Genomic DNA, 14,721 nt, shown 5'->3' with positions numbered 1-14,721 from the left:
AAGCGTCTGCTGAATGACTAAATGTAAATGTAAATATAAATGCATATATTTTGTTGGCACAGGTGAATGAGAGAAACAGCGCCATCACGTGGAGATACAGATTTTTTTTTACCTCTTCTTTCATTTGATTAGTTTAATTTCAGCAGACACTTTTAGAGTTTTCTTAATGTCTAGATTATTCTTAATGTCATAGAAAACATGTGGCTGCGCAGAAATGCACCATTACTTAACTTTAATTTCATAACACGACAGATGTGCCTCGTGCGATCAACTGTTTATGGTTTATGCATGTGCAACATTTCAAAACGCATACAATAATTTAATCTCTGTTCAGTCATTAGCGTTTACGGACTGAGGTTGCCAATTTATTTGTTTATGTAACAGGTAATCAGATATGCTGTGTGGTGGAATAGCAGCAAAATGTGTGACAACATCCCTGTAAGTAAATGATTGAGACAACATTTACATTTACACTTTATTAAACAAGCACAATGTGAGAGGATGAGAAACACTGGGTTGACTTTTAGTTTCGTATAGTTAACAGCAATAGAGAGATACCCAGATGACCCAACTGAGAAGGTGTACAAGACAGATGTCAATCTGAAAACATTTGTGGTAAAGACCGAAAGAGAACAAGCAAGCAATGAAGGAGAGATCAAGAACAAAAAAATGTAGTGCAAGTAAGCATCCCAAGGAGAGGCTAGCAGTGTACTGCATGGACAGTCTACAGATCCTTTCAAATGTTTTCATAAAGAAAAGAGATAAAAAAAAATTGATCCACAATAATTCTTTATATCAAAAATATATCAATGGGTCTGTGACTACATGAAATAGAGAAAGCACATACAATATTAAATATTTACATTTTGTATGTAAAGTATTTGTCAAATCCTTATATACACAAAAATGTAGTCCCAAACAGTTCAAACATGAACGCAACGTTGACAGAACAATGCAGCTTTGCAGATCACAGAGCCACAACGTAATTCCAATGTTGTCAGGATGTTGCTGACCGTTTGGGTGAAGTCCCTATGATAATGTACAGTCTTAATTGTTTCGATGTGCTTCTAGAGAGAATCATGCACTCCCTTCAGTCGCTCCCGTCAGTGGGATTTTGGTTCTGTAAAAATGCAAAACGTAACAACAAAAAAACAATAATAATAATAATAATTCAGGCATCTGCGAAGTCGTGCTGACTGCTTTGCATCGACTATTTCTGAAAAACACAAAAAGACGCAAATTAGGCTCCACGCATAAGAATTTGACAAAGAAAAACCGAAACACAAAGTTATTTTAGTAACTTTATTCAATTAATTTATTCTTTTCTCAAATTCATTCATTGTGATTCATTTGATATGGCATACTTTATTAACTATAAATTTGAAAGTTTAAAATACACATCAAAAGATTGGCATCAGTAAGATATAAAATATTATTTTAGTTTAAATATACTAAATATACTACACATGATCCTTCAGAAATCATTCTAATATGCTGATTTAGTACCAATGTTGGAAACAGTTGTGCTGTTTAATAGTTTTAACCTGTTACTTTTTTCAGGATTCTTTGTTGAATAAATTTAAACAGAAATCGAAAAAACAAAAGACATCTTGTCCAACAATATGTCTTTACTCTCACTTTTTAGCAATTTAACTCACCCTTGCTGATTAAAAGTATTAATTTCTTTCAAAAAAAGAAAGAAAAAAAAAATGTACTGCCCCAAACCATTGAACAGTAGTGCATATCGTTACAAATACTAAGAAACCTCTTTAAAAAATATAAAAAAATCAAACTGACAGACCTGATGTTTAAGAGCTGCTCTGCCTCTGGACTTTTGAGCATGTGGCAGGACCAGACTGGTCACGGTGTCGTTTTCCTGACATCTGGAGGGTGCTGCTGTGTAGCCCTCGCCCTGAGAATGAGATTTCAAGATTATAACGCTAACTGTAACATCTGTATGTCATTAGACTGCCCCTCTGCTTAAATGTGGAGGTCATTACCTGGCTGTACAGCAGGACCAGGTATCTGCTGTGATTCTTGCCTGTAGCACATTGTGCTACTACTGATGCTTGTAAAACCTGCAAGACAAACAATCATGGCATGTCTTGCATATAGAAAATAACAATGCTGCTGAGATTTAATGAGAGATTGTTGATAATTGCAGATATAGGCTAGACACTGATGTGTCGTTGGCATAGTGTTTATACCTTGCGGTGGCATGATGCTGCTTGTTTGGATGTCTCCTTGTGAGTAAACCATCGTCCTGCTATGCCATTCACTTTGAGAGGTGGGAGGCATCTGATAGCCTGAGATGAATTGAAGAAAATCTATCAGATGCCATAGTAGTGTGTATATGTGTTTTAAATTGTTAATTTAATTTGTCTAATATAGAATAGCTTGTATGAAATATAGGGAGAAGCTAGGCAGTGTGCAAACCTGAAGGTGCAGTGACGTCCTTGGTCACATCTCCTGTTTGGAATCCCTTTAAGGTTGTGGAATTCTCACCATTTCCATTAGGGTTGGACGGCACCATTGCCAGCAGTCCTGTTGGGAGTGAAGCATCAGTTAGAGAAGAACATGAACTCATTCCAGATTAATTCAGGCATTTAATTATATACAAACTCCTTTAAAAAAAAATAGCCCTCAATATCCAGATGCCTATTAGTTCATAAGGATCAATCACATTTGCATCATTGTTTTTTTTAGATAAATGTATTTTGCAGTTACACCAACAATAAATGTTGCAGACAGCATATCCAGAGAGAGGGATGTATGGGCTAGTGTGGCATTTTCATTTCCCTTAGTTTTTGTCTTACCCAGGCCACGGTAGCAGGACAGTTGTTGGTAGATCTGTTTCATACGCTCTATATTGAGGCGGCTTGCCTCTGCGTGATGCACCATGGGTTTGGGGTAGTGTACACCAATTATACATTTGGCTGCTTTCTGAACGCTTTCAGGAGCATTCCAGGGTTCATAGATGTACTTGGCTGGGATACCCCTTAACACTGGCAAATAACGCCTTCAAGAGAAAAAGAGAGTAGATTTATATATTTTATATATATATATATATATATATATATATATACACACACACACACAGTGGAGATCAAAATCAGAGCACAATCTATAGATACTTGATTTTATTTTTTGTGTAATTCTGTTAATCTTCATCACTCAAAATCTAAAGCAATATTAGCTGTGGGTATATCACTATTCTACGAACATGTTTCACAAAATAACCAAAGAATTTCAACAAAAAAAAGATTACAACAAAAAATTTGGAGGGTGACAGCTGTCAAAAATGAGTAGGAATTGTTAGAGAACAACTGTAGGTCATTCTCTAATTTTGGTCTCCGCTGTGTGTGTGTGTGTGTGTGTGTGTGTATGTGTTAGGTGGGTTAAACGCAGAGCATGAATTCCGAGTATGGGTCACCATACTTGGCTGTATGTCATGTCACTTTCTCTTTCACTTTCTTTTACCCTGGACCAAAAAACCAATCTTAAGTTGTATGTGTATATTTTTAGTATATTTTTATTGATTGCCAAAAATCATTAGGATATTAAGTAAAGATCATGTTCCATGAAGATATTTTGTAAATTTCCTACTGTAAATATATTAAAACTTAGTTTTTGATTAGTAATATGCATTGCCAAGAACTTCATTTGGACAACTTTAAAGACGATTTTCTCAATATTATAATTTCTTTGCATTCTTATATTCCAGATTTTCAAATAGTTGTATCTCGACCAAATATTGTCCTGTCCTAACAAACCATGCATCAATTAAAAGCTTAAGTATTCAGCTTTCAGATGATGTATAAACCTCAATTTTGAGAAATTGACACTTAAAACTGGGTTTGTGGTCCAGGGTCATACATACATGCATACAGAGGAAAAAAAATGTATATCACAATTTAATTTGCTTTCACTGTACAGTTCTAACTCACCGTATGTAGTCTCCATTGGGGTCAGTGCGGCGGCCGAAGCCCACAGGACAGTAGCAGTGGAAGAACTGCTGGAAGAAGGAGCTACAGGACAGCCACATCCAGCTTCCTGCATTCACGCTCCAGTCTGCATCCAGCAACAGCTCCTCAAAGACCTGTGAAGACACACGCATGTGAGTGCTGCAACTCAAGGTCTGTCATATTAGTAAAACATCGAAAATGATCACAATTATGAGCTCTTTATACTTTCATGCCCTCCTCCCAGCTGATCCACAGGTCTCCGCGGGTGAGGAAACAAGCAACTGCGTGCCGGGCTAGATGGTGGATCCAGCCCTCTTGTCTCAGTTGTGTCATGATGGCATCGATCCAGGGGAAACCCGTCCTGCCCTCAGCCCACTTGGCCAAAGCCTCCGGGTTTTTGTCCCATGGGATCTGGACGCAAATAGGATTGCCTTCCATCTTGTCAAAGCGTGGGTTATTGGTGGCGGCCGTGTAGAAGAATTCACGCCACAGTAATTGGCCATAGAGGGACAGAGGTGGAGAGCTGTTCTTTTTGACCTGTGAAAAAAAAAAGTGTAATCAACTAGGAATTGTCATTCAGCTAACTCTTCTACATGATCTCTAAGTCCGTTTAACATGAACAACATCATCTGAAGTACAATAAGATGCGTATGATGACATGCTGACCTTTCTGTAGAGGTCGGTGAGTTTGAAGTAGAAGAGTCGACAGGAGAGGCAGCCGAATCTTAAATATGGACTGAGGCCAGTGGGACTGGCCAACAGCGAATTGGCATTCATTCTTGGACGCTCAAAGTTGGCCACCCAAGCCTAGAAAAAAAGTTTATGAAAGAATCATTAATTTACGGAGCTCATCAATAAGGATGGCCAGTGGCCAGCTTGTTTTACAAACTTTAGTTGTAGTTGTCTGTGATTTGTTGAACAAAGTTATTTAAAGGGTAAACATGCACTACTGCACTAAAGTTTGGGGTTACACCATGTCCTAACTACACGTGCCCGATGCAACACGACAACGCGACAGAATCACTCAAATATCAGCCATGTTTATCATCTAATATTAAACATTTTTAACACTATTAAAAGTAAACACTGAGTGACTGATACCATCTTTGTTATAGAATACACTAGTTGGGTCGCACAGAGTTGACAATCTTAACATATGTTAACTTAAATTTTTCTTCAAGATCTGAGGTAAACTATCTAAGAGATACCTTTTATCGCATGTCGCAGCATCGCGTCACAGCAGTCAGGACACGGTGTTAGTACGATTATTTTTATGTATTTGAAAGAAGTCGCTTATGCTCACAGAGGCTGCATTTATTTGATCAAAAATACATTAAAAACAGTAATAACATTGTCTTTGCTGTCACTTTTGATCAATTTAATGCATCCTTGCAGAATAAAAGTATACGTTTCTTAAAATAAATTAATTAATTAATAAATGAAACCAAACTTAGTGTAGATGGTGAGGATATTTTGAAAGAATAATATACGTATGATCATCTCAGAAGCATCAGTTAAAATAGGTCATATTATTAACAACTCAATAAATGTCTTTGTTTTTAAATGGATTTCTGAATTTATATATATGTTTGCTTAGTTATATTTTTGAAATTTCAATCCTGCAGCTCTATACATGTGATTTATGGAGTGTCTCCAACCTTCCTCTCCAGGTGCCTCTCCAGACGAGTGAGGGCCTCTGTTTCTCCTCCAGGCCACACAGCAGAGGACAGGCCTTCTGTGTCAAAGCCTGCTCCAGGAAAAACATCAACAATTACCCTTTTTTTACAGTGCAACTTTTAAACATAAGGACAGTTTGAATGATTCCCATGTTGTGTAAGAGTGCATTATATACTTCATGTAGGTGAGTAGTTTAGTATTATACACATTTTAGCTTGAAGCAATTTTTTTTTTTGATAGATAGCAGACTAACCAAGCTCTTCCAAAGAAGGAACCCCGAACTTCTCATCGTGGTCTTCAGAGACCGGCGTGGTGCACGGCCCCATAACTTCTGCTGTGATGGTCTCTGCTGGGGTCTCCACCGCCTCCATCCTGCTGATGAGGGTCTGGAAGCGCTTGTACGTGAGCGGAGACTGGCCTCCATTCAGCTCGATGATCCTGAGACCACAATCCACATGTGAGTAAGAAAAATGATCTCTGATCAACGGTTGACATCCACCATATCAGACAAGCTTTTGCTCTTTTCCTTATATCAGTCTATGACAGTCATGTGTGTTTGAATGGGACCGAATCTAAACAAGTCCAGTAAAACGTTGCAGCAGAGGGACTTATAATGCTCCAAGGTTAATTAATGTTTTAAATGTGCATAATGATTTAGGAAGGTACTGTAAAGCAAGCAATGGCATTCAGGCACAATGAATTAAATCCATAAAATTATAGACCAAAAGTTACAACAAAATTGAAAGGATTTGGAAGTACGTACTTGTCCAGATCGTACAGCGTGTGTGAGATGCGAACTATCACCTCCACACCTGCCTCACTGGCCAGCTTCTTGATGGCTGCGTCTCGCTCCTTTCCGAAAGGCTCGGAGTCATACTCGTACGACAGACGTGTTATGTTCCACTCCTGATACGTTACAAATCATACTATTAGGGGGCTTAAAATATTCACCCACAGACACAAAAGTGAAAGGGAGAGTCAAGTCACGATTAGATTAAATGGAAGAAAAAAAAAATCTTTTTTTTCCTTCTCTTATTCTTTCTAATCCAGGAAATTTCATAAATCAGAAACGTTACTCATGTGCAAGATTATAACTATACTGAAATGTAACAATTGTCAACTGAAACCTTAAATAGCCTGGGGAAGACATCGGTGGGTTGGCCACGGATAACGAAGAGTCGTGAGTTGAGTTTGCGGAGGCTGGCGTCCAAGTCTTCCAAACACTGCAGTAAAAACCTGAGCAACAAGAGACAGGACATATATTTATAGCAGCATCCTGACAAATGATATCATGCACATAATATAAGTCTAATAAGAAAATGGCTATACTCACAATATCTATTGCGCAACATAATATATTGAACCGTAAAACATTTCAAAGAGGGCAAGGCATTGAACAAAACATATCATAATGTGTCGCAATGTTAGATGGTTAATTACTCCACTCCTGCTTTGGAAAATGGGAGAACAGTATTGGCATAATTATGAATTACAAACAGCCATGCTTACAGTGAAAGAAACTGCTAACTGAACATTGATATGCTTTATTATGCAAAGAACAGCCATTAAACAGGCTGCCGCCCTTTTATAACTGCCATTATGCAATGCACAGACACTCATTTTATCATTCAAGAGATGCACTCCAATGACCCTTAATTCACCGTTCCAAAGTTGCTACGAATTGCTGTACCTTTCGAAGTTTTGAAATCCAGTGCTTATTTCATCCTCAGCATGTTCTCTTAAAGACCTTACACTTACAGTTATTCATCCTTGCCATTGCTAGCAACATGTTCTACCAGTTGAGTTGAATAAACTATGAACGGTGCAGTCCTTTATAAAATGCACAATCCGAATGCTGTGGTTGGTTGCTGAAGCAACGATACAAGGTTGCTGCTAATGTGTTGTGAGGTGTTTTTAATGTTAATTAATGGTGTTTGATTACTATTCCAAGTCAAAAGAGGCCACCTGAGTCTCTTGATATGAGTTGGGTGCCTCCTTCAGTGTAAGACTACAGTGTTGTGATTCACGGTGTAGTTTAGTGTGTGTGCACTTTGGATGGGTTAAATGGGTCATGCCCCATTATTAGTGCGGATGAATTACCAGCCAAAGTTTTTAGATTGCAGCCGCAAGCATTATTGTTAAATGATTTGATAGCTTTGTTTTTTTAAGCACTGGATGGAAATTTAGCGATGTGATAAACTGAATATTATGTTGATTCGGTAAAGTAGTGTTACCTAAAAAATTCAGTCCAAGTTCAGATGAAGACTTCTCCCACTGGTAAATTGGGTCTTTAAAAAGAACCACACCATGTGAGCAATTTGTTCAAATAATATACAGAACTTTTCATTTTCAGTGTAGTGCTGTTGAAAAGTGGTGCAGAAAACCCAATGGTTCTTTTAAAATCGCAAGCAACAACGAATTGATGAGCACTTGGCCATGAATGCAGCGTGTTACTGACCTAGAAACCCAGTTCCTATTGACTGCAGGATCTCACTTAAACTGAAGTTCTGAGTAAAAGAAAAACTCCAGTCTCCGAAGCTAAACGCTCTTCAACCACTAGACAATCTCGGATACTCCCGGCCAAACTATACTTGCTCTCAAGAAACATTGATACATTGTTATTGATATTAAAAACAATGAACATTTTTTGTTTTTTGGAAATCCTGAAATGGAAAAAGATCCCACATTTTCAACATGCTATCAGTCTCGGATCTCACTGTATATCACCGTAAACAGATGATTCATGCTGCACCAAGACATCTGCCCTTTTATTTCCCTACTGTTGTACGATCCTGCCTGCTCGTGGGAAACATTGTCCTCCACACGCAGTCAGTGATAAAGTGTAAATCCCTGTCTAAGCCGTAGCCTCCCTCTCTTTGTCACCGACTCACTGCTGTATGATCGGAATCAAAGACAACCGTCTTCTCTAGTCATCTGATCCAGTGACACACAAACAACTCAGGTCAGACAGAACACCACAGTATCATGTTATATGACAAACTGCATCACTGTCGTAATGATCGCAGAGATAACACAGTGCATCATGTTCAAATGTGAAATTAAAATGTATCAAGTTTGCGGTTTATGTTGGCAGTCAGTTTTATGGATGTGCACTACAAGTTTTATTTTTTCCAAAATCAACTAGTTTACCAAAGCCATGTATAATTATTCTGATTTTATTCACTTGTCCCAAATTAGGCTGGTTTTACAGAGCCAGAATGAGATGAATACACCTTAGTTTATTTCATATATTGTACATATTGTACATCTTTCCCATTTTATGTAAACTAGGTGGGTCCTACCAGAGCCTATTTTGATTCCATAGTGAATAAAGTAGGTCACCACAGCTGAGCACATTACTAAGCATTTTGTAGTAGGCATTATGATCACCCTCTATTATAACACACTGACCCATTTCCCAACACAATGGAGACACAGGAGGGCGGATGCAGGTGGGACACACTAAGCGCTGCTACATCATCATATCATCCAGCAGTAGACCTCACCTCGAGTGTGTGCCAAGCCAACATACATTTATAGAAATGGACACACATGCACACACACCGTATGCTGTAGTGATTGGATATACTGCACATGGTGTAAAAAGCTTTTTAATACAAGAAAGATGTTTATCATTTACTCATCCTCATGTTGTTCCACATCCTTACTTTCTAGCATGAATCACAAAAGGAGATATTTATAGAATTTCCAAGCTGCTCTTAAATCCATACAGTCAAGCAAGATTTGTGAATATTGAGAATATATAATCATTTAATATTATATTTCAGTCTGTTCATCCCTCAAATCTATTATAAGACCTATATAGTGATACATTTCTGTTCTTTTTGCTGCTTACAGTCTCAAGTTCCCATCCACAGAGAGCATTTTTCAAAGCTCAGAAAGTCAAAGTGGAATGACATGAGGGTGAGTAAATAAATACATGTATTTTCTACGGATAAACTATGCCTTGAAGTGTTTAAGAGCTGTACAGTAAGCAAGCATGGGTGTGGAAGACTGATGTAAGGGTCTGTGTTATGTAATGCTTCTTGTAGTTAAGAACACAAAACAGAGACTCTGTTACTTACTAATGCATTTGTGTAGCTTTTTGTATGTGCAAATTCTATGAATATTAAGTGAATGAATATAAATCTTTAAAAACAAGAATTCAATCTTTAAAAAAAAATATATATATATATATATATATATATATATATATATATATATATATATATATATATATATATATATATATATATATATATATATTTTAATATTACTTGAACACAATTTCAATAGTCTGTCCAATGCCAAAAAATAAACCTCCATGTGCTGAGCAATTAGCAGCAACTCACTGACGGTTTCGGTTGTTGAGTTTTATTCCTGTGTATGAGCTCACTGGAAAGCAGGGTCAAAAATGATTCATGCAATTAACACACATTAAGAAATGTTGGCTCCTTTTTGAAAACCAAAATAGCCTACATAGAAACCTTGACATGGTTTAAGTCAGTGTTTTAAACTGGCTTACTTCCAATGTCATTCAGAAACCCACTGAGAAGTGCCTTGCCACTGCACTGACTTGCTCAACCAGTCAGTAGACTCAGCTAGTTATGAAACATACTAGTTTCTCATTAGTAAGTCAGATACTATGACAAAATAATAAGGTAAAGACATGCACTGGCTGCAGTTAGTCACTCATTTGTTCTGTAATCAGTCTGTGAATCCACTAATTGGCCACTGATTGAAATTGCCAACACTAAAAAGGCTTCATTAAAAGCCTGTCAGTCCAAAAAGTTTTGTTATTACTAAACTGGTAATAGTTTACCTTACTTTACACAGTTTACTGGTAATAGTTGTATTATTTGAATCACACTTTTTTTAAATGCATATGCAAATCCATATTTAAACAACAGAGGTTCTGCTATATTTAAAAAGTATTTTGATAATGCACTTTGATCTTATTGCATCCTTGCAGTGATGTCATTGTTACAGAATAGAGTAGTAGCTGTAGTACATTTACATTACATTTAGTCATTTAGCAGACACTTTTATCCAAAGCGACTTACAAATGAAAAAGTCGCTTTGGATAAAAAGTAGTAGTACTAGATTAAATATAACAGAATTCTATGTATATTCTATGTAAATTCTATAATTTTATCTATGTAGTAGATTTAAATATATTATAATAGAACACCTTAGAACTAGAATTGAACAAAATAGAAATTAAACAAAGATGAGAATAGATAAGAACAGTGCAAAAAAATAAAAGTAGAATAAAACCGAATCAGTGGAATAGATTAAAATAGAACGATCAATAGAATGGACAGATAACAAGAATAGAATGTTAACACTTTAAAATGAGTTTCAGTTTTCTAACCTACATTAGTTAACATGAACTAACAACGAAATATAAAACATTTATCAATTTTAGTTAATGTTAACTTCAATTAATTAAATAAAAAACGTATTATTATTTAATGGACCAAAGTTAACATGAACTAACGATGGACTTTTGTATTTTTACTAAACATTAACATTGAACAATACAGTTTTCTCAGTATGTATTAATCTTTGTCTTGTATTTTTTAGATACAGATGATTATTAAAGATACTCTAATGTCCCGATCTATTACCTCCACCTGCTGATCCCGACGTTGGAGGATCCGGCGAACCAGGGGTCGAGGATGTACACACAGCGGACCGTGTGCGCTCCCTTGATGGAGTCTCTGAGTGAAGGATTGTCGTGGAGCCGCAAGCCCTTCCTGAACCAGTGGACCGTATTTACCACCATTACTCCTCTCAAGTCCACTTCAGTCGTTTGTAGTATGCCGGGGTGCTACGATACAGACCTCCTTCGCGTCGGTCTAGTACAAACTCCAAAGAATAAACTGCTTTCAAACGCGTAAAAACGACAAGTTATCTAATAAAGTCACTATGTATGCGCGTTCAAATTATTCTGGGTTATATCCGGGGGAAAAAATAGTTAGCCTTGCTCTAACAAAACACTTTCCATCATCACGTCTATTGATTTGGAACACGACCACAGTTGAAGCATTGGGGCAAGCGCCGGTTATCCGCGCAGCAGCCGAATACACGACTGGCTTTAGGACCAGGACGCAACGCAAAGTACACTTCCCTGTTGTATAACTTGTTTTTCTGAATTATCCAAAATAATCAACAATACTGTACATGTTTTAAATATCTCTCGCCTTTAAAGAAAGTTGACCTGTGAGTTGACTTGAATCTTAGTGCGCGCAGTCTTCCAGGTGAAGTCAACACGGAGACAGACGCGCGAGCCCGAAATCAGCACGGTTATGTAAATATATTCCCTCGAGCACCTTGTAACCGCGTTACATGCAGCTTTCGCAAAATAAAGCAAAATTCCGAATGAAACGAGACCTCATAATAGGCATTTAACGTATCTTGGTTGCTTTCCCTCAACGTTATGTCCACTTATTAATATTTTTCCACGGCGAAGGTTCCTTACACTCTCAGCCACGCAATTCAGTCGGTCGACTTTAACTCCACCCAGTGGATTGCGCACATGAAATAGCGCGTTTTGTTTGGTTAAGCCCTAGTGTGACGTACTTGATCCTCAGTCACGTTCCTTTGGTGTGATTAACTAACATACTAACCAGTTATACTTTATAAAATGTTCTTCATTAGGTATTGTGAATGAACAATAGTCTTTTGATATAGTTTTTGTTAATATGCTAAATTAATATGTTTTGTAATGTTTTTATATAAAAAAAATCATACAATTATAAATGTTATTTACAATCGCTGTATGTGCAAACTACACATATAAAGATCGCAAGGCTTGATTTATATTTAAATATATGCCACCGAGTGCAACCCCATAAAGACCGTAAAGGACTTCAGTGCACAGTCCTCGAAGCTGATTGGTTGGAGCTGCAGTACCCGGATGGGCACATGGGATGCGACGTGAGCAAGAGCAAGCTCGCGTCAGTGTGCTGTGTTTTCCTGAAGCGAGATGGCGCTGTTGAGGCGCTCCGTTAAAAGTTTATATATATAAAAAGGGTTGGCAATTAGGGGTTTTTTCTTTTTTTTCTTTTACACTATAACGACGTCAGTGATCTGCATGAATACAATTCTGGTCATATTTCTTACATGACTGTAAAATCCTTTTTAAGCTTAATTGCATTGTATTTACTATTTAGATGTCGATTATGCTAGTTATTTAATATAATAAATATTAGCTTTTACTGAAAAAGACAAAATTATAATAATCCTGTAAATATGTTTACATCATTATCATGTATTGCGTATCGAGCATCAGTGACTCTTTGTTCTTGGTTTGTTTACAGCGCAGTCTCATACGGGAAAATGCCACTACGTATCTGCATGTTTGAGTTTTGATGCTCCAGCTTCGTCACTGAGGACAATTAAAGCAGTGGTGACAATTAATCCCGTGATGCTCTGCACATTTTGTTTTTCTAATTAAATGCACCTGATTCACATGATTAGATCATTATAAGGGAGCTCCATGAACTGAACTGAACTGAGTGTGACAGATTTGAGAGACATACGCTACAAAATGTGGGTCACAAGGAGTTGAGAACTGCTGATTTAAAGGACTCATGCACCTATCAAAAGCAGCCACGGTAGACACACATATTGTGAAACAAGGATGTGTGCACTTTTGATCAAGATCTTTTTTATAATTTAGGTTATTTTGATTTTTAGTGTATATGCAACTTTTTTAAAGCTTTAAGCACAGCTGTATTTAAAGAGTTGATAATTAGTAAAGAAAATATCATATGCACACTTTCAAACACAGTTTTTTTTCATCTTTTCTTTTAGTTCATACCTGTATCAATGGAAGACAAATCAATGGAAGGTTTGTTTTCATTGATGTGTTTGATAGAAGAGCATAGGTAAGAGAAGCATAAAATCAGAACAGCACCTGTTATTGAAGGAATAGTTCACCCAAAAATGAAAATTTACAGAAAATGTACTCCCCATAAGGCCATGCATCTGTTTCTTCATTGGAACATCTAGAGAAATGTTGCATTACATCACTTGCTCACCAGTGAATCCTCTGCAGTGAATGGGTGCCGTCAGAATGAGAGTTCTGGAAGGCCTGAGGTTAAATGCATTTCCAGCAAGTTTTTATTTTTGGTTGAACTATTCCTCTGTTTAATCTCATTTTAACTTGCCTGCATTCAAACTGCCTATAATTCAGTATGTTATGAAATATTTGTTAAAAGCATTTACAAAGTTAATTTTTAACTCATTTTTGAACTGATATTATATTGTATAGTAAATGATGCTGAAAAGCAAATAATGAAAGCAAATCATTTGAAATTTTTAGTAATTGCTTCACCATTTGAACAAGAATGTGTTTGTATTTCCACATTCAAGTATGCCAATGTTCAATCTATTAAAAAATGTAAAATATTTCAATATATCACTTTTCATTCTATGCAACATTTATGTATGCATGTTGCTTTTTTCGGCAAAATGGTAGCTTGAAAATTGTCTGAATGTGTGAAGTTACTTAAGCAGTTTATCGCCAACCATAGAACATGAACCATAATATTATTTGTATAACCATATTAAACCTTCCAGAGGATGAATTAATCTGGAGAGCTAAACTTAATTACAGATTTCTTATTCATATTTGTTGTTTTTGTCCTGATATAACGTGGTCTCTGAGTATCCATAAGATGGATTTTTTTTAATGCGAGTTATACATAGGCACCAAATACATTGTTGCCTTTGTGTTTCCAGGCAACAAGCAATTATGGAAGAACATATCAAGGAGAAATCTTAATTAAGAAAAGACAACCTCTGTATCTCAGCCTGCTACTGCGGTGCACTGATTTATTCACACCCACAGTGCATAAATAAGGTAATTAATATAATATGTAGAATGAATGAATTGTGAATAAAAGCCTAATGAGACTGAATGCTAGTCAGACAAATCAGTGCCTATAATAGTGTAAAACACGTCAGAACTAATAGAATTAGTTTATTTCTCTTGAAAAATTTGTTTATTTTACATTACTGATTTCATGAAAAGGAAATTAGATAAGGATCAGATAAGATTTTAATAACA

At 36.6% G+C, this 14,721-nt stretch overlaps 2 protein-coding genes across 2 annotated transcripts in view; one reads left to right on the top strand and one right to left on the bottom strand.

Annotated features, from left to right (window-relative positions):
* Positions 1-461: 461 nt before the first annotated feature.
* cry1a (cryptochrome circadian regulator 1a) lies at positions 462-12,172 on the bottom strand. Its single transcript, XM_059505064.1, has 14 exons — positions 11,273-12,172; positions 6,770-6,878; positions 6,406-6,548; positions 5,896-6,080; positions 5,624-5,712; positions 4,632-4,772; positions 4,191-4,502; positions 3,948-4,099; positions 2,817-3,019; positions 2,437-2,544; positions 2,208-2,306; positions 2,001-2,078; positions 1,802-1,912; positions 462-1,216 (listed from the first exon to the last, which is right to left on the bottom strand). The coding sequence occupies exons 1-13, from the start codon at positions 11,428-11,430 to the stop codon at positions 1,809-1,811; spliced, it is 1,881 nt and encodes a 626-aa protein (XP_059361047.1). The 5' UTR covers positions 11,431-12,172; the 3' UTR covers positions 462-1,216; positions 1,802-1,808.
* A 971-nt stretch (positions 12,173-13,143) lies between these two features.
* The window catches only part of LOC132098841 (ankyrin repeat and BTB/POZ domain-containing protein 3-A-like), a 124,977-nt gene continuing 123,399 nt past the window's right edge, over positions 13,144-14,721 (top strand). The window contains exons 1-3 of the mRNA XM_059505063.1: positions 13,144-13,264; positions 13,464-13,537; positions 14,394-14,514. The gene's annotated coding sequence lies outside the window, so the exon portion shown is untranslated. The remainder of the gene's footprint in view (positions 13,265-13,463; positions 13,538-14,393; positions 14,515-14,721) is intronic.

The sequence above is a fragment of the Carassius carassius genome, chromosome 22, assembly GCF_963082965.1.
Source record: "Carassius carassius chromosome 22, fCarCar2.1, whole genome shotgun sequence".
Classification (NCBI taxonomy): domain Eukaryota; kingdom Metazoa; phylum Chordata; class Actinopteri; order Cypriniformes; family Cyprinidae; genus Carassius; species Carassius carassius.
This window is presented reverse-complemented; position numbering and strand designations above follow the sequence as displayed.